At 41.0% G+C, this 25,915-nt stretch overlaps 1 protein-coding gene across 1 annotated transcript; it reads left to right on the top strand.

Annotated features, from left to right (window-relative positions):
* The first annotated feature begins 578 nt into the window (after nucleotides 1–578).
* On the top strand, nucleotides 579–21,030 carry LOC149451010 (vomeronasal type-2 receptor 26-like). The gene is made up of 5 exons (XM_089691154.1): nucleotides 579–678; nucleotides 2,164–2,179; nucleotides 2,299–2,590; nucleotides 14,575–14,698; nucleotides 20,129–21,030. Exons 1-5 carry the CDS (start codon nucleotides 579–581, stop codon nucleotides 21,028–21,030), a joined length of 1,434 nt encoding a protein of 477 aa, XP_089547280.1.
* The last annotated feature ends 4,885 nt before the right edge of the window (nucleotides 21,031–25,915 follow it).

The following is a 25,915-nucleotide window of genomic DNA, read 5'->3' as shown; positions in this document are numbered from 1 at the left end:
TTTTTGCATCATTTTGCATTTTCAATCTGCCTAGCAACGAGAAAAAAACCCGCAAAGTGCATCAAAAATGCGACAAAAACAAAATGCCTAATGAAGGGGTCCTGCGAGACTCCAAAACGTTGCCTTGCTGTCAGGGGCGGACTGACAACTCATGGGGCCCCCGGGCAATAGGGGATCATGGGGCCCCTGTGTCCTTGCCCAAACTCAAAAAATCCTATGAACAAGGTACCAGGGGCATCTCATGGGGCCCCCTACTGACCCCAGGCCCTTGGGCAGTGCCCGAGTTTCCAAATGGTCAGTCCACCCCTGTGAACAATCTAAGGTCCCTAACTCATATTAGGGCCAATTAACCTACCAACATGTCTTTGGAGTGTGGGAGGAAACCCACACAGGCACATGGAGAACATGGAAACTCCATGCAGGTAGTGCCATGGTTGGGATTCAAACCAATGACCCTAGTGTTGCTAGGTTGATGCACTACCCACCTAGCCACTGTGCTGCCTGGAGAGCTAGCATTTTTAGAAGGAGATATCAGCAATAACAACATCAATTTGGCAAACAAAAGTGTTTATGTGTGCATGGAACAAAGTGTGGTGATGAAGTTCTTTGTGAATGAAAGTGTAAAACCCGCCAATATCTACAGAAGACTTCAAGCACAGAACGGTGATGAGACTCCCAGTAAGACAAATGAATGGTGTAAACGTTTTAACCACTTGCTCTCCTGAGGATTTACCCCCCTTAATGACCAGGCCTCTTTTTGCTACTCGGCGCTGCACTAATTCAACTGATAATTGCGCGGTCATGCAATGCTGCACCCAAACAAAATTTACGTCCTTTTTTCACACAAATAGAGCTTTCTTTTGGTGGTATTTGATCACCTTTGCACTTTTTATTTTTTACGCTATAAACAAAAAAATGCCAAAAATTTTGAAGAAAAACTATATTTTTTACTTACAGCTATAAAAAATATATAGTAAACTCAAAGTTGGTTATAAATTTAGGCCAAAATGTATTCTGCTCCATGTTTTTGGTAAAAAAAAATCCCAATAAGTGTATATTGATTGCTTTGTGTGGAAGTTATAGGATCTACAAACTATGGTATAAATACTGCAACTTACACCATTTTTCTGCTATACAGCGCTGTGCTAGTTTAACGGACAATTGCGCGGTCATGCAATACGATACATAAATGGAATTTACACTCTTTTTTTCCCCACAAATACTTTTGGTGGTATTTGATCGCCTGTGCGGTTTTTATTTTTTGCGCTATAAAAAAAAAGGCTGACAATTTTGAGGAAAAAAAAAACAATATTTTGGACTTTTTGCTATAAAACATGTCCAGTAAAAAAAAAAATGCAAAAATCTAATTTAGTCATAAATTTCTGCCAAAATGCATTCTGCGACATGTCTTTGCTAAAAAAAAAAACCCAATACGTGTAAATTAATTGGTTTACGTGAAAGTTATAGCATTTACAAATGGCGGGAAAGATACTGGGATTTTTAGGTTTTTTTTTATACTCATAATGGCGGTGATCAGCGAATTATGACGGCGATCAGGGACTTATGGCAGCGACCAGCGTCTTATGGCGGGACTGCGGCGGACATTCTGACATTGGGGGGTACTGACTTGGGGTCACTGACATCCCCAAAAACACTAATACAGTGATCAGTGCAAAAAGAAAAACACTGACACTGTACTAATGGCACTGGGGAGGAAGGGGTTAACTTTATTTTGCAGGGAAGGGTTATCTGAGTGAGGGGAGCGTTTTACTAGGGGGCGGGGGGGTGCTGGACAAGACAAGGCTGATCGAGAGAGAGAAACTCTTCTGTCTCAATCAGCTCATCCTCGAGCTGACAAGGAAGTGATAGACAGCACAGCTACTGCAGCTGTGCTCTCTGTCACTGTTTACTGCCGATCGCCGGGAAACAGCCGCTAAGGACCGTCTGTGACCCGGCGAATGACATCCGCGGCGGTGATCGGCGGGACAGATAGGGCGGTGGCGCGCCTCGCGCGCACCCCCTATTTGTTTACAATACACACGTTTTAAAACGTGGTTTTGCCTGCCAGTGCCGCCCTGCCGCCATATTTCTACAGTGGCTGGGCGGCAAGTGGTTAATATTGTTCATCATATCAAATTTTACTGTGTGTTTTTTCCCTTGTAGGACTGTACACTGATGTGTAATGTGATGATAATAATAATAATGATAATAATAATAATAAATACATCTGAAATAATAATGATAATAATAATATTGTTTTTTATATTTAATTTTACTATGTGTTTTGTCCCCTCCTAGGCCTATGCCCCAATACTATCGCTACATGTTGACTTTCACTTTTGCGATAGATGAAATAAACAAAAATCCTAATATATTACCCAACATGACTCTGGGTTACCATATGTATGATTCCTGTAATGATGTGAGTAAGGCTGTGGAAACTGTTCTACAAATCTTATCCGGGTCTGGTGACACAGTTCCTAATTTTTCCTGCAAAGATCAAGACAAACTGGCTGGTGTTATAGGAGATCAGACTTCTGAAAGTTCTCTACATGTCTTTGAAATCCTAAATATTTATGGATATATCCAGGTATTATTGATTATGTTTCATTGCATAATCGTTTGTCTATTGAAAATGCATTTAAATTATTTCTGTGCAAATAGGGTTCGATCTGAGCATGTAGCCTGGCAGGCCAAGAAAGGGCCAAGAAAGGGGGTGTGCATGCAGCTCCCCTGAACCACTAGGCTACATACCTTCAACATGGGGAGTACCCTGGTCTGGTGGTTGTGGGAGTCTTCTTGAAGAATCTGGAAGTTCCGTTTAACAATAAGGGGGCACGCAGACACCACCCCTCCCCATGGAAAATTGTCACATTATAGCACGCTAATGGCCCATTTAGATCAAGGCTGTGTAAAACGAAGGGGTGAGGATGCTGGAGACAGCATTGATTTAATATGACCATATGGCCATGTTTGGTCTAAGACATTGTACAAATACTACCATGTTGCCATTCTAGGTAAATTATGTCACCAGCATCCCCACCCCTTTGTTATATGCAGCCGTGGGATGGGGATTTCCACAGGTGTAGCCAATTCTTCTGGTGTTCGTATGAGAAGTTTCTGTGAGTTGGGGCCTAACTTTTTTTTGCCCTGAATCTTAGCTCAAGGCAATCATGATGTCAACCTGAACCCTGCTTGCTTGCAATTTGCTGAACAGGCAAACTAAATAGCCAGATTTGGCCAGTTCAACTGCCTACCCAAACCTTTGGCTGCTGCTGCTGGAAGTCATTTAGTTAATAGCATTTCTGAAATTCCACTAAATGGAAATTTGCCCCTGGCTTATTGAACACCATAATTAAGCTGGTGGGGACAAAGAATGACCTACAGTATTTGGTCAATTACATTACCTAAGTACACTGATGTTGAGCACCAGTGTACTGGCATCATTGGGGCGTGGATCAATGAGACAGCTCAGTGTGACTGACTTGGATCTACATTACTGAACACTGCAATTGTCATTGGATTTACAATGTTAACTTTTTTAAAAAAGAGCTTTTCATGGTTTTTGTGCTTTTATTTACTATTCACCTACGAATGAGTAACAAGGGGTACTATGCAACCCTTGTTAATTCTTCTAGGGGGAAATGCTATATGTATCCTATTTTAAAGGGCCTTCCAGTTTCTGATCCCCCCATGGACCCCCAGACCATGGTTGTGGGGATAAGGCTTTTGTTCCCATCATCATGGACTTTTAGGGGAACCCTATGCTAGTTTTTTTTTGGTAAATATCACTGGATTACATTGTACAGATGCATTGATATACAGTATGTTCCCCAGGCAGTACACAGCTGCCCATGCCATTTTTTACCAAACGTTTGCAAACTGGGCATGTAAATGGGCAGAAAAAATGTAAAACGTTGCTGATCTGATTGACTTCAATAGGGTCCAGGTGTTATATTGCCCAGCAAAATCAACCTAAGAGCTGACAGTTGGAGTACAAAAGAAGTCTCCAGGATCTCCAAAATTTCACAGTTGGGGTCAAAGTGCATGTATCTACAATCAGAAAGTTGCACCAAATCACTCTGCATGAGAAATGTATTTAGAAAAGGTATTTGCTTTCTTAAAAAAAAGAACATTAGATCAATATTACAGTTTTCTACTGAACATATAGGTAAAGTCTAGGCAGTCTGGAAAAATGTGCTGAAGAGTGATCAATCAGTGTTTAAAGCGGAGTTCCACTCACACTGGCAAAAAATAAAAGTCAGCAGCCACTTACCTGTTCCTCGGTCCTGTGGTGTGTCCCCTGTGGCAAGTTTCACCAGCCATCCTGTATCCCAGGAGACCGGCATCTTCAATGTGGGTACCTGGCTGTGATAGCTTGCGGCTTCACGGCTGGGTACCCACTACGCATGCGTGAGTAGCGCTGCACTTCACGAATGGTCCTGTAGTCTTCTGGGACCTGTCACATGTCCCAAAAGACTACAGGGAGGGAGGGGGGAGGACACCTTCTGCTTCCTATCGCCTAGGAGATCGGACCGGAAGTGGGAGCGAGTACCTGTCAAATTTGGGTACCCGCTCCCCCAGCCCCCAAAGGTGCCAATCCTTAATGGGGAGCAGGACAGCAGTCCCTAAAGTGGAACCTCTCCTTTTGGGTGGAGCTCCGCTTTAAGTTGTTTGGCCACAATACCAGTAGACACGTTTTCCACAATCCAAAGACAACATTTCCGAAGAACCCCATAACATCTGTAAATCATGGTGGTGGAATTGTTATGGTTTGGGGTTGCTCTTCTGCCTCTGGGTTTGAGCAGCTCACAGTCATTGCATCAGTTAGTCTGCATCAGCTCAACATGTACTTGAAAAGAATTTGTGACCATCTATTAAAAAGTTCAAACTGAACATAAAACAAGCTAAAGAAATAATAGAGGGTTATGGACTGCCCAAGTCAAATCCCAGATTTAATTCACATTATAATTTTGTAGGTAGATTTTGAAAGGGCAGTTTATGAAAGAAAACCCAAAAGCATCTTGCAAATGAAGCAATTTTGCTTAACCGGTATGATTATTTCAGATTTTTGGTGCTGAAAGCGGTACCATTTTTTTGCATGGAAATATGTATTTTTTTTTTATTGTAGGTCTGTAATTTAGGAATAACTCACTGAAATCTGTCCGAACAAGAGTCTAGTAAACATCCCAGATATGATAAAACTTGAAACACAAAATCATAAATTATAATTTAATAAATAATCATAAAAAATAATATAATAATAATTAATTTAATTCAATAATATAATCAAACCAAAAACACTGAAATTTGAAATATAGCGCCAAGTTCGCACATCGCTGAGCAAAGTTGCAGAATCGTTTTCAGTGTCTGATGAGGAATTTCCCCCACAAATCATTATCACTCAATTCTGCAAGTGGTTCTGATTTACTATCGCTGTTCTCTAGCCGGTCTAAAACCGCTTTTGACGTAAAGGGACGCTTTTTGGACGCCATGGACTTTTCTAAGTTTACAGGCAGAAAGAACAGTCAAAATGCAGGCAGGGCGCCGGACAAAGCACTCGGGACAAAATGTATGTGAAATGGTTTGAAACAGCAATGTTTTACTATGTAATAATCATTTTTAAAAAAATGAAATTTTTAAAAAAATTTCAAATTTGCCGCCGGTTCCAGCGCCTGTACGGCCCGACGTCACAGGGACCGGAACACGGATGCCGGCATCGGCCGGAGGAGATGGCTGGGGACGCTGCAGGGGATGCGAAGGACAAGGTAAGCGCTGCAGGGAATCCCTATGCAACGCTGCATGGTAAGCCCGAGTGTAGCTCGGGGTTACTGCTTTTGGTACTGAAACTTTACCCCGAGCTACACTCGGGAATACCGCCAGGGAGGTTAAGAAAGGATCAAAAATTTCAAAATATTGATGTCAGAGTCTAGTGGGCAGGTATACATAATGCTTATTATTTCATTTCTACTCAGGGTGGGGGGGGGGGCTATACCAGCATTTGATACCAAAGGCGTAAATACTTTTTTTCACAGTACACAATTACATATATTGATATTTTTTGTTGAATAAATATTTAGCCATTTCCCTCACATTACACATGCAGTATATGCAGCTTCTTAGTGGATAGGCTTTAAAACCAAGCAGCTGCATATATGCAACCCTATGTAAACATATTACTGTGCTGAAAGTGTGCTCCCTGTGTGCTCCCAGCACAGTAACCAATGGGTACCGGAAAGCTCCTGATGCATACTTGCGATCAGGAGCTTTTCAATCATGTGGCTGCCAATCAGAATGCTCGCCTCCGCCTCTCGGCAGTTAGAACCCCTTAAAGTGGTAGTAAACTCTCCCCCTGAAATGTTCCACATTTAAATAATCAGTGAATACTTAACAAACTTTTGTGTGTAGATGTCTCCTAATCTGCTACGGTTTTGCTTGTAAACTATATATTTCATTTTGTTGACAAGGGGGGGAGTCCTCTTAACGGCACAATTCTCTTATATAATAAATTTGAACAGTTCAATAAAGATTTTTAACACAATATGCAGTTTTATTTTTAAAATCTTAAAAAACAAACATAAAGCTACAATACATATTGCGGCGGTGTCATCAAAGAGAGTATTGCAAATCTAGTCATGGATCATGCATAATTCGCACTTGACGCGTTTCAAGATAAACAGAAATCTCTTCCTCAGAACTTCTCAAGAAGGCATGACGCATGATTCTATGTCAGGTATAAAACCGCCATAAAATTAAGAACTAATTTTATAAGAACACAGCCAAGGACTTCTCATATATCTCAGGCAAAAATGATAGAACAAAAAAATAAAGAAAAACTGAAACCAGTAAGGGATAAATGCCACCCAAACGCCTCCTGAAGGGGCCCCACCCAAATGCACTGGCAACAGGATTACCTGCTGCCTGATGCTGATAGGGCAGTGTATGAGTGCGAAGCGATGACCAAAAACCAGGTCTATCCAATGAGGCATGCTTAATGGCTGTGTCAGGGCTCCGGGTATGACCAGAGGTGTGTGGACTGACACGGGGAAACTCAGGCTTCAGGTATAGAGTAAACAAGACAATTTATTAAGACTAAACAACACAAACGCAGTGCAAGGTAAACATAACACAGTGCAAACAACCCAACTTCCAACAGATAACTATATATACAAATCAAACGTAGTCGGGCAGGCCGGGTCGGTAGCAAACGGGCAAACAGGGTACCAGGAGCGATCGGAAGAGTGGTCAGGAATAGCCGAGGTCAGGACAGGCGGACTTCGTTCAGAGTCAGGATCAAAGCAGAGTCAGTATCAGGCAGGAAGCAGACAGGATGCAGGTACAGGGGCTCATGGCACACATACACCAAGGCCATGATCACAGGCCTGGTCCTGCTTAAATACACCTCCTGCAATCAGCCTCAGGTGATGGCCTGATTGCAGGAGCGAGATTCTGGCTGCTGAGAGCACCTGCTGGCCAGCCTTGGTACTGCAGCCCACAAGGCAGGTGAGTTCCACCACCATTGGCGAGTCCATTCCAGACAGGCTGTGAGCTCAGAGCCATTAAGCGTGCCTCGTTGTATAGACCTGGTAAATTGCTTCATAGGGGGTTGTTCTTTACATCCCAGTCCTGATCAATATCAGGCCATTAATATTTTCTCCCACAAATTTTGTTTGGTCATCGGGATCTCAGGATACACAGAAGGCTGAAGACAAAGTAGCACTAATCCTGAGCGCTGGAGCAGTTTAAATAGCCCATTTGGTGCTGACAACTGTCATGAGTGCATGTGTGCATACAGTTGCGCATGTGTATGTGCACGGGTACGCACACCATTGTGCACACACATAAGTGCATTCATGTGCATGAGCATGGGCCCAATTCCTCTGTGCACAAGAAGGAACATGGATTAGAATGTGAAGATATACAGACATTCAGAGGGCCCATCTTTTTTCCTGACATACCCTTCCTGACAGCTATATAATAAATGTTGTGCTCAAGAAACACCATCCCTTGTCACTGTACTCAGTATTTGCAGTGTACATTACATATTTCTAACATATTTGTTACTTTTACCCAACTTGATAAAAAAGAACATAAGCCTAGAAGGAAAGCTCTTATACGGTATCCTCCTCCCCAGGGGCGGACAGACAACTCATGGGGCCCCCGGGCAACAGGGGATCATGGGGCCCCTGTGTCCTCGCCCACACTCAAACAAGCCTATGAAAGGTACCAGGGACATCTCATGGGGCCCCCTACTGACCCCGGGCCCTTGGGCAGTGCCCGAGTTCCCCAATGGTCAGTCCACCCCTGCTCCTCCCTCATGAAAGCGTTATCTATTTGGGTTGTGACAGGGGTTTGCTGTTTTGCTTTATATGTGAGGAAAACACATCCCTTAAGTACTGGATCATATGTCTTCGGATACTTTCCTCAAAAGGCATGTTTGCAAAGTGGTTTGTGAAAAAAAAGTTTACATTGTGTAGCCAACTTGCTGGAAAACACTGAACACAAAGAATACAGCTGCATACATAGCAAACATCTCCATAAAGACACACTTTTGCACACGGTATTATCCATATGTTCTGCTTTTAAGTTCCGGAATACCCAGTGTCATTGTGTTAGATGCATCAGAGGCCACTGTAGCCATGATTCATCCAAATTAGGTCAAAGCTGACCCTGAAGGATCACCTGGGGAGGGGATTGTTCCTTATGCACTTCCAGTGGCATTCCATTCATTAACAGCAGATGATGCGCTGGTGGAGAACACCCCTATGCTGAGTGAGACTGGCCTAGGAGCTACCTTTAGGTGATGACACAGGACATCCTAGCTTTCCTTAGTTTTGGCAATATGCCCTTGTATACCCTCAGGTGAGCGGACATGTTTTCAAGGAGAGTGAGGTACATGATTTGTAAAGAGAGGGCAACTGGTTGTGGGGGCCTTCAAAATCATCTTCCACCCAATTGCAAGTCCATTTTTACCTTGTTGATTTAACAACAATTTACACCTTCAGTCAAGTACACCAAATAATTACACAATGTTCACATCTATCATTATGTACTTTTACATTTAACATTTACCTTGATACATTTAATGGGGCCCTGCTGATTGGATCATGGTTATTGAGTTACTAGTGTGGTTATAAATACCTGAATATGTTTCTGACAACCATTTGAAACTGATAAAGCTATTTGAATGAGCAGCGAATGATCATTAACATTCCAGAAAGAGTCCAGTTGCATGTGACTAGCATTCAGGGGCGGACTGACCATTTGGAAACTATGGCACTGCCCGAGGGCCCAGGGTCAGTAGGGGGCCCCATGAAATGCCCCTGTACCTTTTTCATAGGCTTTTTTGAGTTTGGGCAAGGACACAGGGGCCCCATGATCCCCTATTGCCCGGGGGCCCCATGAGTTGTCAGTCCGCCCCTGCTAGCAACCACTGGCAATCATGACTGTTCAAAGTGAATGGGCATGTTACCTGCTTGTTACAGATAATAATGATGCTCTCCTTTTGCTTTATTCTTTAGATCAGTTATGGTTCAACAGATCCTCTCTTAACCAATAAGCTCCTCTACCCATCCTTCTTCCAAACACTACTCAATGACCAGACTCAGTATCTGGCAATTGCTAAGTTGTTGGCACACTTTGGCTGGACATGGATTGGTGTTATAACATCCCTCGATGATAGTGGTGAGAAAAGGAGTCAAGCGCTAAAGAGAGCTGCTGCTGTTTATGATATATGTGTTGAGTATATTATTCATATAGCTCCCGAAACAACTGGAGAAGAACTAGGAACAAAATTAAAGAAGACAGAAATTTTTAATAAATCGACCTCAAAAGTTGTTGTACTTTGTTCCATTTCATTGAATACTGTGATGTTTATTGGACTGGCATGTAATGGTCATCATGATAAAACATTAATTGTACCAGCCGGTCCAATAGTTCACATTCTTCTTGCTTCAAAATTCAAGACTTCATTCCATGGAAGTTTGGTTTTTTCACCTTCAGCAAAGAACATTCCAAATCTGAAAATATTTCTAGATAACATCAGCACCTTAAATCACCCAAATGACCTTCTGCAAGAGCATATCCTTGCTATTTATTTCAATTGCCTTACCTCAAATAAGTTATTAAATGTTGATATTGAGAACAATTATGAAATTACATTACATCCATGCAACAGCAGTGCTAAGTTAAACCAGCTAGGCAACCATCTATACAACACTGAAAAGTTTGGAACAGCTTACCAAGTTTACAAAGCTGTCTATGCCATGGCACATTCTCTTCATGAAATGCACTTATTTATGTCCAGGTATCCTGGAAATAGATACCTAAGAGGTCATACAAAAATTAAAAAGGTAACAGAACCACTGTGTTTGCGACTTTGCTCTAAAATTGATATTTAAATGGAACATGTCAAACTGGGAGCCACCCTTGATTGTTTTAAAATGAGAATGTTCTGCTCCACCATGTTTAAATATATGTGTATATTTTATGGTGTGGTGGGAACAATAGCAGAGATGTGGGTGGGTAAGCAGCTGAAATGTGGAAAAACAAATTTTCTTGGCACAGCTTCTAACTGAAGTGACTGGAATGTAGCCTGTTCTAATCAGGGGCGGACTGACCATTTGGAAACTCAGACACTGCCCGAGGGCCCGGGGTCAGTAGGGGGCCCCATGAGATGCCCCTGGTACCTTTTTCATAGGCTTTTTTGAGTTTGGGCAAGGACACAGGGGCCCCATGATCCCCTATTGCCCCATGAGTTGTCAGTCCGCCCCTGGTTCTAATTCAGTTTAGAGTGCACCTGTCCTTTTGCCATACAATGCAAAGCCACATGTTTATTGTTTGCAGATCCAATCACTAACTAAGCACTAAAACATTATTGTAGTTGCAATATTTTTAAATTTGCAGTTCCTTAAAAGACTATCTGATGATTCTTCCATGAAGGTTCTTGTTCATTCACTTCTTTGGGGTAACAATTGTCTCCCAATTGTGCTCCAACATTATCACCCCATTACATGCCCTCTGGTGGAGACTACAAGCCATGTAGCCACACATTGTGAAGCCGTAGTTCATCATTTTAGGAAATTGACCCAGAACGATGGTGTGGAACTGAGACTGGAGTTCATGTAGTAATGAAGGAATTGCTCAGTGTTACAGAAGGCTCTGGCCACTGGCTATCCAATGTGTTGTGTTCCAGCCAAGTCCTACTCACTCCCCTGGTTTAGCCAGAAAGAAAGTGAGTCAGTCATGTGGTATATCAGCCTTTCAGGGAGATCCTTGTTTCTTTTGTGAATGAATACAAGGAATCCCCTGATTTTCCAAGCTGAAGATTCTGATGTATTCCACCAACCTCTTCACCTCGGCCAATCACATACTCCTTGTATTCAATGATAAAAATATCACATGACTTGACTTCTTTCTGGCTGCACAAGGGGAGTGAGGAGGACTCCACTGGGAATACAGCTCATATTACTATATGTAGCACAAGATGCTTCACTGTATTACTGGATACACAGTAGAATCTTCTCTAACAGTGGAAAATTGCTTGGACCACGATGGGCCAAACTGAATTTTTATAGGGAAACCAAAAATGGAGTTCTAGTTTAAATGCTTTGAAACAAAGTTCATATGAGTACTACCACTATGTTATTAGCAGAGATGAGCCTCAGTATTGAACTACAATGCTTCAACATTGGTCAGCACTTGATGACTGTGTGATTAATTGGCAATCACAGTGAAGAAATAAGATTTGCCAGTTTATTGAGGTTGAGTTTTATGGGCATTTTGTTAGTAAATAGGCACCGGACTTTTTTGGACAGTTGTGGAGGATTTAATTATAGTTTTATATTGGGCATATACAAGAATTATATAGACTCTTGGTGCTTATGGGCAGCACAGTGGATAAGTGGTTTGCATTACTGCCTGGTCGTTGGTTTAAATCCCAAACCATGCACTACCTGCCTGGAGTTTGCATATTCTTCCTTTGCCTGCGTGGGCTTCCTCCCACACTGCATTCTGAAGACATTCTGGTAGGTTAATTGGCCCTAGTATATCTATGATTGTGAGTTAGGGACCTTAGATTGTAGACTCCTTGAGGGCAGAGACTGATGTAATGACCACACTGTGAATTGTTTACATGATTGGCAGAGCCCTCAGGAAAGATTGAGGGATTTCTGAAACTTGAAGAGCTACTGTACTTTAATTTGTAAAATTTATGCAAAAGCTCAAAGCTCAGCACAAACATTTTATTTTTTCAGCACTTTGTACGAAGAATTTACTTCCAGGATCCAATGAGGGAAGAAGTCTATTTTAATGAGAGAGGAGAAATGGCTACTTTTTACAACATATATAGCTATGCATTTGTTAATAATAATAGATTCCGATTCAAGCATTTTGCAACTTTTAATGCCTCATTACAAGATGAAAAGGCACTTGTAGTCAACGAAGCTGTGCTCTACTGGAAACATGGTGTGGTACGTGTGGTGCAATGCTGAATACCATATGTTATATACCATGGAGAGGGGTAAAGGCAGAGTGGGTTGGTGTATTTTGACTGAAAATTTTCTTACCTTAAAAAAACCTCTGTGGTGAATTAAATATATAGAATGCTATCACTAACTTGGTTTAAAATGGTCTAGAATCTAGGGTTGTTCTTAGGATGAGGTTTTGGTTTACCAGTATCATGGGTTTAAGAATCACAAATGGTTTGCATAAAAAAATAAGGAAACATTCTATAGCCAAGATCTTGGCTAGAGACAGAGAGCGATTTAGGGCACCATGTTGCAGTGCTTTCTGTACTTCTGATAGACTTCAGCTGAATGGGTTAAAACTGCCTATTCTCCAAACATCAGGGGAAGCTGACAAGCAGGAGGAGCTCAAGAGACTTGATAGTTGGCAGGATTGAATCATGGGAGATGAATTTCGGGAAAGAAACTTTAATATGGCAGTTAATGGACTATTGGAGTAAAATTCCCAATACAAGTCAGGCATGAAGAGAGAAAGAGAAATCGAGCTCTAGACAGATTCAGAAGTGAGCTGACACTGTTGCTGTATTGCTGGGCTGATCTACTGGGATTTTCACACACAACCATCTCTAGAGTTTACAGAGAAAAAGAGAAAACATCCAGTGAGCGGCAGTTGTGTGGACAAAAATGCCTTGTTGATCTCAGTGGTCAAAGGAGAATGGGCAGACTGGTTGCTGCGATATTCAGATGGTAGGGTCAGAATTTGCTATAAACAACATGAAAGCATGGGTCCATCCTGCCTTGTATCAATGGTTCAGGCTGGTGGTGGTGGTGTAATGGTGTGGGGGAGATTTTCTTGGCACTAGCAAGGTGGACCTAATAAAGCAGCTGGTGCGTGGACTTTAACTACTCATTATTTTATAGCAGTCAATAAAGAGATGTACTGTGTAACATATTTTTATTAATTCGCCAACTTCCAAAATTCTAAATGTTTAAACCATAAATTGCATTTAAGTCAAAGGGATCTCAAAAGAAGTGTTTATTACAGGGCAGCAAATGATGCAAATTTGTGCAAAATGGTGGAAATCTCCTGGCAATCTCCCTGCCTGAGGAGATGATGTGGCTGAAAACAGCCTGAGTCAATTACATAAACATGCTACTAAGAGCACTAAGATGGAAGGGTGGGAATTGGTGGCAATAGTAATCAAGATGAAGGTTGCCAAGCACCAGCAGAAGCAGGTATAAATGAGAAGCATAATATGGAGCAGACTTCCCACAAGTTTTTTTGGGAATTCAAACCACCAAGAATAACACTGAAAACTGTATGTGGCTCAGGACATGTCCAAGTAAAATGCCATCCAGATTTCAGATTAGAAGGTGAATTAAACATGCAGAGCTAAAAAAATGTAACTAAATTTAAAATAATATTATTATTATTATTAATATTATTATTATATAGAATTTATAAAGCGCCAATGGTTCGCTCAGCGCTGTACATTACAAAGGGGGACAGAACATGTGACAGAACAATACCAATACAATGCAAAACATGAGGGGGATCGAGGGCCCTGCTCTTTGGAGCTTACAATCTAGGAGGGAGGGGATAGTGGTACAGGAGGAGATAGCTGTGGGGGATGGAGTGGTAGGAAGAGTGGAGGAGGTCGGCAGGTTAGCAGGGGGTGGGGTAGGCTTCCCTGAAGAGATGGGTTTTCAGGGTGCGCCTAAAGGAGAGGAGAGTAGGTGATAGGTTGGGGCAGGGAGTTCCAGAGGATTGGTGACACCCTGGAGAAGTCCTGGAGGCGGGCATGGGAGGAGGAGACCAGGGAACTAGAGAGAAGGAGGTCTTGTGAGGAGCGGAGTGTGCGTGCTGGGTGGTACTTGGATATTAGGTCAGTGATGTAGTACGGGGCAGTGGAGGGATTGGCAGAGGGGGGTGGCGGAGATGGAGTGGTTGGAAAGGTGAATGAGTCTGGCAGCCGTATTCAGGATCGACTGAAGCGGGGATAGCCAGCGGCGAGGCAGGCCAGTGAGGAGGGAGTTGCAGTAGTCGAGTCGTGATATGATGAGGGAGTGGATGAATATGAATATGTCTAAAGTATCTTGTCTGTTCTAGGTTCCCATTTCTAAGTGTTCCGAAGAATGCCCCAATGGTTACAGAAGAGCTATAACAAAAGGAGTTCATCGGTGCTGCTTTGATTGTGTCCAGTGTTCAGATGGAGAGATATCTAATGAGACAGGTGAAACTCCTCCTAACTGTGTAGGCCTATCTATTTAGAAGAAAACTACTTTAAAGGATAAATTCACCTTTTGTAACATGTAACATGCTATGATCAGACCGCCCTCTGCTCCCCCAGGTTCCTGCTTTGACAGACATCTTCTACCCCTTCACTGTCAAATTAAAAAAAAAAGTGGTTGTGCGTGACATCCCGTACAGACAATCAGATATACTGACAGATCTGCAGTAGACCTGCAGGGCACAAGTGATCAGCAAATGCTTTACAGGCTCCGGCAGACAAAAATAATAAATGCACTTTTTTTTTACCTGAAAAAAAACAAAATTATTTATTATTTTATTTGCATTTATTATTTTTACTAAAAAGTGAACTTATCCTTTAACCCTATTTGTAGTTCGATCTTTTTTTACTGGATTTTTAAAACAAAGGTAGGATAAGGGGCAACCATAAGATATTGGTTAGGAAGTTATTACAATAATATTCAAGCTACCACATTTTGATACAAATATACTGTATGTAGGAGGTAAGTAAAAATGAGCATTTGTGTGAACCGCTTGCCCTCCTGAGGATTTACCCCCCTCTCTGACCAGGTTTTTTTTGCGCTACGGCACTGTGTTACTTTAACTGACAATTGCGTGATCATGAAACGCTGCGCCCAAATGAAATTTACAGCCTTTTTTCCCCAGAAATAGAGCTTTCTTTAGGTGGTATTTGATCACCTGTGCATTTTTTATTTTTTGCGATATAAAATAAAAAAAACTGACAATTTTGAGAAAAAAACAATATTTTTGACTTTTTGCTATTTCCAGTAAAAAAAGTTTAAAAATCAAATTTCATCATAAATTTAGGCCAAAATGTATTCTGCTAAAAGACTTTGCTAAAAAAATCCCATTGCATGTAAATTAATTGGTTTACTTAAAAGTTATAGCGTTTATAAATGGCGGTATATATACTTGGATTTTTTTTGTATTTTTTTTTGTATTTTTACTAGTAATGGCAGCGATCAGCAACTTATAGCGGGACTGCGGCGGGTATTCTAAGACTGGGGGGAACTGACTTGGTGTCACTGACATCCCCAGTGACACCATTACTGTGACCAGTGCTAATAAAAAGCATTGACACTGTACTAATGGCACTGGGCAGGAAGCAGTTAACATGTGGGTTGATCAAAGGGTTAACTGTGTGCTGTGTTTGTGCTTCACTGAAGCACACTGCTTTTCATGGCTGCACTCTGCACAGCTATACAAAGCAGTGTGCAGGAGCTGAAGGGGAGAGAACTGTTTTGTTTACAAACAATTCTCCCCTCCCCCCATCCCCCCCCAGGTGGAGATGCTCGGCAATCACTGGGCGCCGGAGAGTAAACAATGGTCGGGACTCAGTGATTGACAGCTCAGGCTGCTATTGGCGGCATGGGTAGGGTGCCCCCTACCCGGAAATGCGAAATCATGAATATATATACGTGATTTTGCACACACGTGCCAGCCTGTAGCAGTACTTAGGGTGGATGGGAAGCGGTTAATATATCAAACATAGATAGTAAATAGAATCTAAATGGATCAATATTCTTACATTCTGATAACTTTTCGAGTATTATACAAAATCCAGATGGTATCAAGGATATTAGATCAAGAGCCATTTCCAATCTCGTAAAATAATAAAAAATAAAGAAATACTACAAAAATTAGTTGGAGCAAGTAGTACATATAGAGAACCAATGAATGTAAGATCTAGGACCTAGCTTGAGCAAAACATGGATAAGTAAAGTCAAGAAACGCTGAGAAACAGAAGGAGAGGGTAATGAGAAAGAGAAAAAAAAGAGGTGGAGGAAGGGGTTATAGGGAAAGGCTTTCTCCTCTTCTACCATAGCTCTAGGAACAGCCTTTTGCTTCAAGAGTTTATTATGTCTTAAAATTTTTCACGTTTTGAAATACAGTCCAGGAGGCCCAAGTAGTGATATGTTTGTCCTTTCTGTCTTATTCCACCACTAACAGATGTTCCAAATCAATACTAGAATTTAATTCCAGCACAGATTCAGTTAGATATTGAATCTGAGGAAATGATGGGGATGACAACTCTAGCAGCTATACAAAAATGATAAAAGATGACTTGTTTGGTAGATTTGATAGAGCCAGGTGGGATAGATAGTAAAGTAATTTGTGGGGTGTTAGGTACAGATGTTCAAAATACTTTATAATACATTTTTAGTGTAGATTCCGAAAATCTCTTAAATATAGGTAATATTACCCTTGAATTTTGACATCACCAACAAATGTCAGGAAGAGATGCGTAAAAGTGGTGAGAATCCTGTTTTTCTTTCTGTGTGAAACTAGCAATAGATGCTTGGTTGTATAGGAAGGCATTAGGGAACTTGCTTTCACCTTGTCTTTGGAAAAGGAAAGTAATTTATTATTTTTTTAAGGCTGCTTCAAGCCCCAGATGAAGGTAATAAAAGATTTCTGTAATTTCAGAAAGAAAGGAGGTTAACGTCCATTTTATGGACAATAATCCTTCTTAACAATGAAAACATTTACCTATTGTATTTTTTAAAGTTGGATATAGTCTTTTGGAGAAGGGGATATAAACTGCGAGAGTATAACTGGGAAAGGTCTGATGGTATGTGTACCCTTAAATATTTCAAAGATGTAGAGCATTTCTTGAAGAGGAAGTTTGACTTTAATATTTCAGTCATTGTTTTTTGGAAGAGATACATTGATGACTTCAGATTTAGGTTTACTTTGAAACTGCTTAGAAACTCACATTTTTAGAGCTCTGGAAGTATGGATCACAGCTATATGTGGTTGCTTAACAGAAAGAAGCAGATCATCTGTGAATAGGGAAAGTTTGGCCAAGTATGGGCCAATTGGTAACCATGGGATATTTGGATTGCGCCTCAATGCCACTGCCAGATGTTCTATAGAAGGGGAGATAAGGGGCAACCCTGGCGTGCGCCTTTTTTTTGGGGGTGGGGGCTAGACGACAAAGATCCATTTACTCAAAACCTGGCTGAGTGAATAGAGTACAAACATAATATATATCATTTTGGGCCCTAGACCTGTTTGTGTCAAGGTATGTTTTAAGACGGGCCAGCTTACTCTGTCAAAAGCTTTTTCAGTGTCAGCATATAAGAAACACATAGGAACATCAGAAGCTTGCACGTGTTGCTCAGGTAGAATCAATTTGAGCATAATGTCCCATGCTTCATGGCCAGAAATGAATCCCACTTGATCCAAGTTGATAAGTTTAGGTAGTAGCGGTTGTCATCTGTTAGCTATTATTTTAGAGTAATGTTTTAGATCAACCCCAATTAAAGAGATAGGTTGGTAGTTAAAGCAAAGGGTGTGATTTTTATCAGGTTTTCTGTCTTAAGAAAATATGGATAAGATAAGCTCCTCTTATGTATAAGAGTAGCTCCTCTTTTGTAAAGGAAGCTACCTGAAGAGTTCATGTTGCATTGTTTAAGGTACAGTAGTTAGTGCAGTGTCAGCTATATAGGATGGTATCTCACAGTCAGTTCTGTATCTATGGGAAGAGATACATTCCTGAAGGTTGTATAGATTATGAAATACAGAAAAAGTGCTTGAAGAATAGAGGATGGGTTAAAGTCATTGTCAACATTTCAAATTTGAGCAATAAATGCAGGATCTAGGATGCAACCTTCTCGCTAAAGGTCTACCACATTTATTACTGTAATTGTAGTAAGTACAGCTGGTTTCTTAGTAAACATGACCATTGCTGAGCTAAATAATTCTAAGAGTTTAGATTTCATGGTCAAGATGACTAGTTGGATAGCTGGAGATTGGGGAAGTCTTATCATTGGTCACTATATCCTGTAAGTGGTAAAAGATCAAGAAGATGGTTGCAGATATTTCCCTTTTCAGTCTAGAGCCCTATTGAGCCCTGTCCCACCAACTCCTGATCATGACTGGAAACCAAGAGCTGTCTTTGACAATTTGGATATGGCTGGGAGAGGGCAATGAGTGTGCTGGCAGCACAGAAACCTCAGCTGTCCATGAAAGCATACACTTACTGGCCACCTTATTAGGTACACCTTACTAGTGCCAAGAAAAAATCCCCCACACCATTACACCACCAACAACAACCTGAACCACTGATACAAGGCAAGATGGATCCATGCTTTCACATTGTTTACACCAAATTCTGACCCTACCATCTGAATGTCACAACTGAAATCAAATACCCATTCTCCTCTGACACCAACAAGGCATTTTCGGCCACACAACTGCTGCTCACTGGATATTTTCTCTTTTTCAGGCCATTCTGTGTAAACTTTAGAGATGCTTGTGCATGAAAATCCCAGTAGATCAGCAGTTTTTTAAATACTCAGACTAGCTTGCCTGGCACCAATAACCATACCATGTTCAAAGGCACTTAAATATCCCCTTTCTTCCCCATTCTGATGCTCATTTTGAACTTCAGCAAGTCGTCTTTACCACATCTAGATGAATTGAGCTGCTGCCATGTGATTGGCTGATTAGTAATTTGTGTCACCAAGCAATTGAACAGGTGAACCCAATAAAGTGGCCGGTGAGTGTATGTGTGGCTTATGGGCTTAAAGCCCCCCTCTTTGTCCCCACACATATACATGTGAATCGTAAGAGGTAAGAGCCCAACTTTCAATTTAAATCTGGAGTATATTCCAGGTGCATCAAAATAACAAACCTGATGCAGAGGAACTATTCGTGTATGTGGAAGCAGTGGACTGTGTGCCAACATTCAACAAGCCCCCTTCTGTTTTAGGGCTCTTTTACACAGACGTTCCGATCGGTACCACCTGCCCATTTTTCACATGGACCCAATCGGAACCTCTATTCTCCTCTATGGATTGGTGGGTGTAAATGGACATGTGTCCATTTACACCTGCTGACATCCAATCCAATCCACCAAAAAGGGACAGATGGGGATCAGCGGAGCAGACACAAAGCTATCATCCACTTAATCAGCGGGGATCAGTGGAGAGATCCCCGCTGAGCAAGCAGATCCACTCTGTGTGAAAGGACCCTTAGACTTATAGCTCTTCAATCAGCATGCTCTTTGTTGTTTGGAAGGTTGTAGCTATAACTAAGCAGAGGATGGACCTTTTCAGAGAGACCACTACTTCCACACACAGTGCAGGGGTCTCCTCTGCAACATGCTGGCTGGCAGGCAACAGGGATGTCTGCTCAGGCCATGGTGGTTTTTCTAAAGAAAATACACTATATGACTTTGCACACCTTGGTACATGGAGAACTTAAAGTACTTGGTTTATTAAAATTAAATAAACAATATTCGTTACATAAAAACTTTCACAAATATTCTGAGATGCTGCCAGTCACAATAAATAATACAAATAAATAAATAATACATTCACTTTTCAGTGTTGATAACATTTGCAAGAATAATTACCAGATATATTATTTATCTTTTTTCTTCTAGACAAAGGATCATGCATAAAGTGCCCAGAGGACCAATGGCCAAATGATAAGAACCAGTGTGCTCCAAAACCAACTGATTTTCTCTCCTATTGCAATGACCCAATAGCAATCGTTACCGCAATCATTTCCTTACTATGTTTTGTTAAGACATGTATTATATTGGTTATCTTCATTGTATACAGAGACACTCCAGTCATCAAAGCTAATAATCAAAGTCTAAGTTTCCTTATACTGGTCTCTATCATGTTAAACTTCCTCTGTGTACTTTTGTTCATAGGACGTCCTGTGCATGCCACCTGCTTGCTTCGTCACACCTCATATGGTATCATCAGTTCTGTGACCATGTCCTGTATTTTGGCCAAAACTATCATGGTCTATCTAGCCTTCAAAGCCACCAAGCCTGGAAGTTGCTGGAAGAAATGTATTCGGGCAAAATGTACCCACTGTGTTGTCTTTGTTTTTTCTTTTATTCCGCTCTTAATTTGTTTGATCTGGTTATCCAATTCCCCTCCTTTTCCAGAAAGAAACACCCACTCATGTCTAGGAAAAATTATCATTCAGTGTAATGAAGGATCCATGGTGGCATTTTCCATACTCCTGGGTTACATGGGATTTCTAGCAGGTGTAGCTTTCATCATGGCTTTCCTGGCCAGAAATTTACCGGATAGTTTTAATGAGGCCAAATACATCACCTTCAGCATGCTGGTGTTCTGCAGTGTCTGGGTCTCCTTTATCCCAGCCTATATGAGTGTTACCGGGAAGAACACTGTGCTGGTAGAGATATTTGCTATCATTTCTTCAAATGTAGGAATCCTTGCCTGTATATTTTTTACAAAATGCTATATTATTCTGATGAGACCCGATTTAAATACAAAAAACATTTTATTAAAACATGCTCAGTAACAAGCAAAGTGTTATGTACCATCTATAAAGTGATCCCTTTCATTATATGTATCCATTTGTATCCTTATGTATCCATTGGTAAATTACAGTACATTAAGACTTAACTCCAGGTTACTGTAAATAGTTTGTTTGGGCCAATAAATTTGCTGTCAATATTAGTTACTGATGCATAGATAAATAAATAAATACTGTAATAAATAAAACAGAAAACGACTAATTACTGGAAACAAATACTATTAACGCTTAGTGTTTACATGCAATCCTATGCGGGTGAAAGAAATAAAGGAGCATTTAGATGACACTAAGATTTATTTAAAAAAAAATATGGTAAATTTATATTTTATGGTTTATTTTAAAATGTTAAAAGATTACTATGTATTTTTAGACCAACATTTTTTTGTTTGTTTCAGAAAAAGAAGTGAATTTAGAATCATTTTTAGATTTTAATTGGCGCTTGGGTCCCATCTGGCCAGATTTCCCTTCTCTGTTTGTCAGGGTGGCTATTATTAATGGGGCAGAAATTCATGCAAAATCTAGACTACTGATATGTCATCTAAACAAGATCTTTCACTGTTTTTTATGGATTTACACTATGTGGTCTCCTGGCTCTCTTTCCATTACAATGGTCATGACAGGGACCTTGGGATGAGGGGAATTATTGTGTAGGGATCATATCCTCTTGCAGAAAAACATACTTTTCTGTGACATGGGCGTATCTTGACTTCTTATAATTTGGCAGTCAAACCTTTCTGGCAAGCATGTTTTGGATTTGATGGTAAAGGTGTACCAAGTGTGTATCTGGAGGGGCTTCATTCTCATAACTACTCACTCTCAAGATCATCATATTTGGACTTCACTGACTTGACACTTACTAGTGTATTTCCATTTTTTATTTGTAATTGTCTATATGTGTTGGATTTGTGTTTTTTTACAGTTTTTGAGCATATTATGACACATTTATACATTTAGCGCTGCACCTTGAGCATTATCCTATTTACAACTTGTACCAGTTGATGTGCCAGCTGCTTAGCGCAATCTCAAATTTTTTTATTTTATGTGCACTATACAAGATTCATCAGCCTCAAGTGATGGGGATGACAGTACTTCAGTGGCACTTTCATCGGGGAAGAGGGTCATGGATGGGGTCACACTTGTGTAGGCTGCATCCATGCTCTGATTCTGCCAAACCATTTTTATGGCCTTAAGGCCAATCCTGCCTTGTACATCATCTGGAAGGTAGTGTTGCCACAACGTTGGACCATGTGGTCAGCTGCAGGGGTCACCTGACCACAAACACATGGTCAAGCAAATCTGATCAAAGACATGGGGGTTGATTTACTAAAAGCAAATATACTGTGCACTTTGCAAAATGCTGTTGCACTCTGCAAGAGTAGTTGCTCCAGAGCTTAACAAATAAGCAGAAGCCCTGCTGACTTCCATCATCCAATCATGTGCAAGAAAAAGTGCTTTTTTAAATTTTCCTTGCACATGATTGGGTATTCCTCACAAAGTGACGTTATCTCATTTACAAAACTCTGGAGTCATTGCACTTTCAGAGTGCAACTGTAAGGTGCACAGTCTATTTAAAAAACAAAATGGCGCAGCGCTATCCCAAAGAATTCTAAGTCTATCCACATACAGGAATCATAATAAACAGTGTAACTCAGTAATGGTTAAAACAAGTGAAAATATAAAACCACACATATGTAGTTCTGCAAAACCAAAGAAACAAGAAGAAAAATAGGCATGGACTGACCAGAAAAAAAATGGTTGGTGCGATAAGGAGTACAATAGATACATGAATAAAGACCTCCCTTAAAATCATAAGGTGTAAGTCTGCTCCCAGATGTCTGAAAGTGACATCCAAATAGTGCCTTACATGGACTGGTGCAAATTAATAATGAGAACAAATCAGGAAAAGTGCTGGCCGAGGGAAAAGGTCAGTGGTTGATGGAAACACAATTGATAGTGAATATCAAGCTGTCCTTAATGCAGAAGGCTAAAAGATAAAGGCTAAAGGTTGAAACCGCTGTATGGAGTGAATGTCACAGAACTGTCAGAAATAGCCTATTTCTGACAGTTCTGTGACATTCCCTCCATACAGCGGTTGAAACATTGTATCTATTTGTTTCCATAAATGGAAACAAATAGATACAATGTTTCAACCGCTGTATGGAGGGAATGTCACAGAACTGTCAGAAATAGCGGAGCTCTGCAGATACACTTAGCGGAGCTCTGCAGATAGATACAGCGGTTGAAACATAGGCTATGTTTCAACAGCTGTATGGAGTGAATGTCAGAGAACTGTCAGAAATAGCCTATTTCTGACAGTTCTCTGACATTCACTCCATACAGCGGTTGAAACATAGCCTATGTTTCAACCGCTGTATCTATCTGCAGAGCTCCGCTAAGTGTATCTGCAGAGCTCCGCTATTTCTGACAGTTCTGTGACATTCCCTCCATACAGCGGTTGAAACATTGTATCTATTTGTTTCCATTTATGAATGTTGAAACATTGTATCTATTTGTTTCCATTTATGGAAACAAATAGATACAATGTTTCAACTGCTGTATGGAGGGAATGTCACAGAACTGTCAGAAATAGCGGAGCTCTGCAGATACACTTAGCGGAGCTCTGCAGATACACTTTTTGCCGGCTTGGAATTCTTCTTATTTTCATCCTACTTCTTCTTCATCATCCTCATCCTCATCCTCAGAAGAAGAAGAAGAGGATGAGGAAGAAGTAGGATGAAAATAAGAAGAATTCCAAGCCGGCAAAAAGTGTATCTGCAGAGCTCCGCTAAGTGTATCTGCAGAGCTCCGCTAAGAAATAGCGGAGCTCTGCAGATACACTTTTTGCCGGATTGGAATTCTCCTTCTTCTCATCCTTCTTCTTCTTCTCATCCTTCTTCTTCTTCTCATCCTTCTCCTTCTTCTCATCCTTCTCCTTCTTCTCATCCTTCTTTTTCTTCTCATCCTTCTCCTTCTTCTCATCCTTCTTCTTCTCATCCTTCTCCTTCTTCTCATCCTTCTTCTCATCCTTCTCCTTCTTCTCATCCTTCTTCTCATCCTTCTTCTCATCCTTCTCCTTCTTCTCATCCTTCTCCTTCTTCTCATCCTTCTCCTTCTCCTTCTTCTCATCCTTCTCCTTCTCCTTCTTCTCATCCTTCTCCTTCTCCTTCCTCATCTCCAAGGGCATTTAAATTAAAGGTACAGTGTTCTGCACTAATTTAAAGGCCCTCTGAAGCCTAGAAACCCTTTTTATAAGTTAACTTCGTAGCGAAAAAATTTGCATCGAATCGAATTTCTTCCTGAAATTCGGCGAATCAGCCGAATCGAATTTTTGAATAATTCGCTCATCTCTAATTATTATTATTATACAGTATTTATAAAGCTCCAATAGTTCGCTCAGCGCTGTACATTACAAAGGGGGACAGAACATGTGACAGAACAATACCAATACCATTCAAAACATGAGGGGATTGAGGGCCCTGCTCTTTCCAGCTTACAATCTAGGAGACTATGTGTTATGTGTGTATTATGTCCTGGTTTTACTAATATATCTTAGTTTCTCATTCCTGCTTTGCAGGGATGAGAAACAGGGAGATCATTCCCTCTGTACAGAGGCTTTGTTGATTGCCAACGCAGAGCTCTGGGCTGCGATTGTACACAGCCGATCATCAGGTCGCGGCCAAGGTATGGAAAGGCAACAAAAAGCTATTTTGCAAAAAAACAATTCCCCCCCCCCCCCCATTTCCTAGCAGTTTTTTTTAGTTTCTATGTGTGCATAGGCAGGTGGTCAGCCATAAGCAATGGCTGAACAATGGCCAAAGAGTCCAGGGACCTGCAAGCAGAAGCAGAGGAAATGATGGTAGTGGGGGGGCCGAGCTGCGAGTAGAATCTGGACCATATGTTGCTGAAGTTGGGCACTGTGTAGGGTAAGTGTGCCATAGTATTAGTGCCATAGTAATTATCCTTACAAATGAACTATTATTATGTGATGACTTTAACCTCCCTGGCGGTATTCCCGAGTGTAGCTCGGGGTAAAGTTTCAGTACCAAAAGCAGTAACTCCGAGCTACACTCGGGCTTACCATGCGGCGTTGCATAGGGATTCCCTGCAGAGCTTACCTTGTCCTTCGCTCCCGCGATGTGTCCCCTGCAGCGTCCCCGGCCATCTCCTCCAGCCGATGCCGGCATTTGGCTTCCATCTTCCAGTCCCTGTGACTGGACGTACGGGCACCGGAACCGGCGGCAAATTTGAAAATTTAAAAAAAATTAAATTTTTTTTTAAATGATTATTTCATAGCAAAACATTCCTGTATCAAACCATTTCACATACATTTTGTCCCGAGTGCTTTGTCCTGTGCCCTGCCTGCATTTTTACTGTTCTTTCTGCCTGGAAACTTAGAAAAGTCCACGGCGTCCAAAAAGCGTCCCTTTACATCAAAAGCGGTTTTAGACCGGCTAGAGAACAGCGATACTAAATCAGAACCACTTGCAGAATTGAGTGATAATGATTCGTGGGGGAAATTCGTCAGACATTGAAAACGATTCTGCGACTTTGCTCAGCGATGTGAGAACTTGGCGCTATATTTCAAATTTCAGTGATTTTGGTTTGATTATATTTTTGAATTAAATTTATTATTATATTATTATTATTTTTTATGATTATTTATTAAATTATAATTTATGATTTCGTGTTTCAAGTTTTATCATACCCGGGATGTTTACTAGACTCTTGTTCGGACAGATTTCAGGGAGTTATTCCTAAATTACAGGCCTACAATAAAAAAAATACATATTTCCATGCAAAAAAATGGTACCGCTTTTGGTACAAAATTCCTGACATAATCATACCACCATGGAGGTTAAATCATAACAAC

The sequence above is a fragment of the Staurois parvus genome, unplaced genomic scaffold (genome assembly GCF_062004578.1).
Source record: "Staurois parvus isolate SC_StPar_1 unplaced genomic scaffold, SC_StPar_1.0 ptg000552l, whole genome shotgun sequence".
Taxonomy (NCBI): Eukaryota; Metazoa; Chordata; class Amphibia; order Anura; family Ranidae; genus Staurois; species Staurois parvus.
The sequence above is the reverse complement of the archived record's forward strand: the minus strand, read 5'-3'. Positions and strand labels throughout refer to the sequence as shown.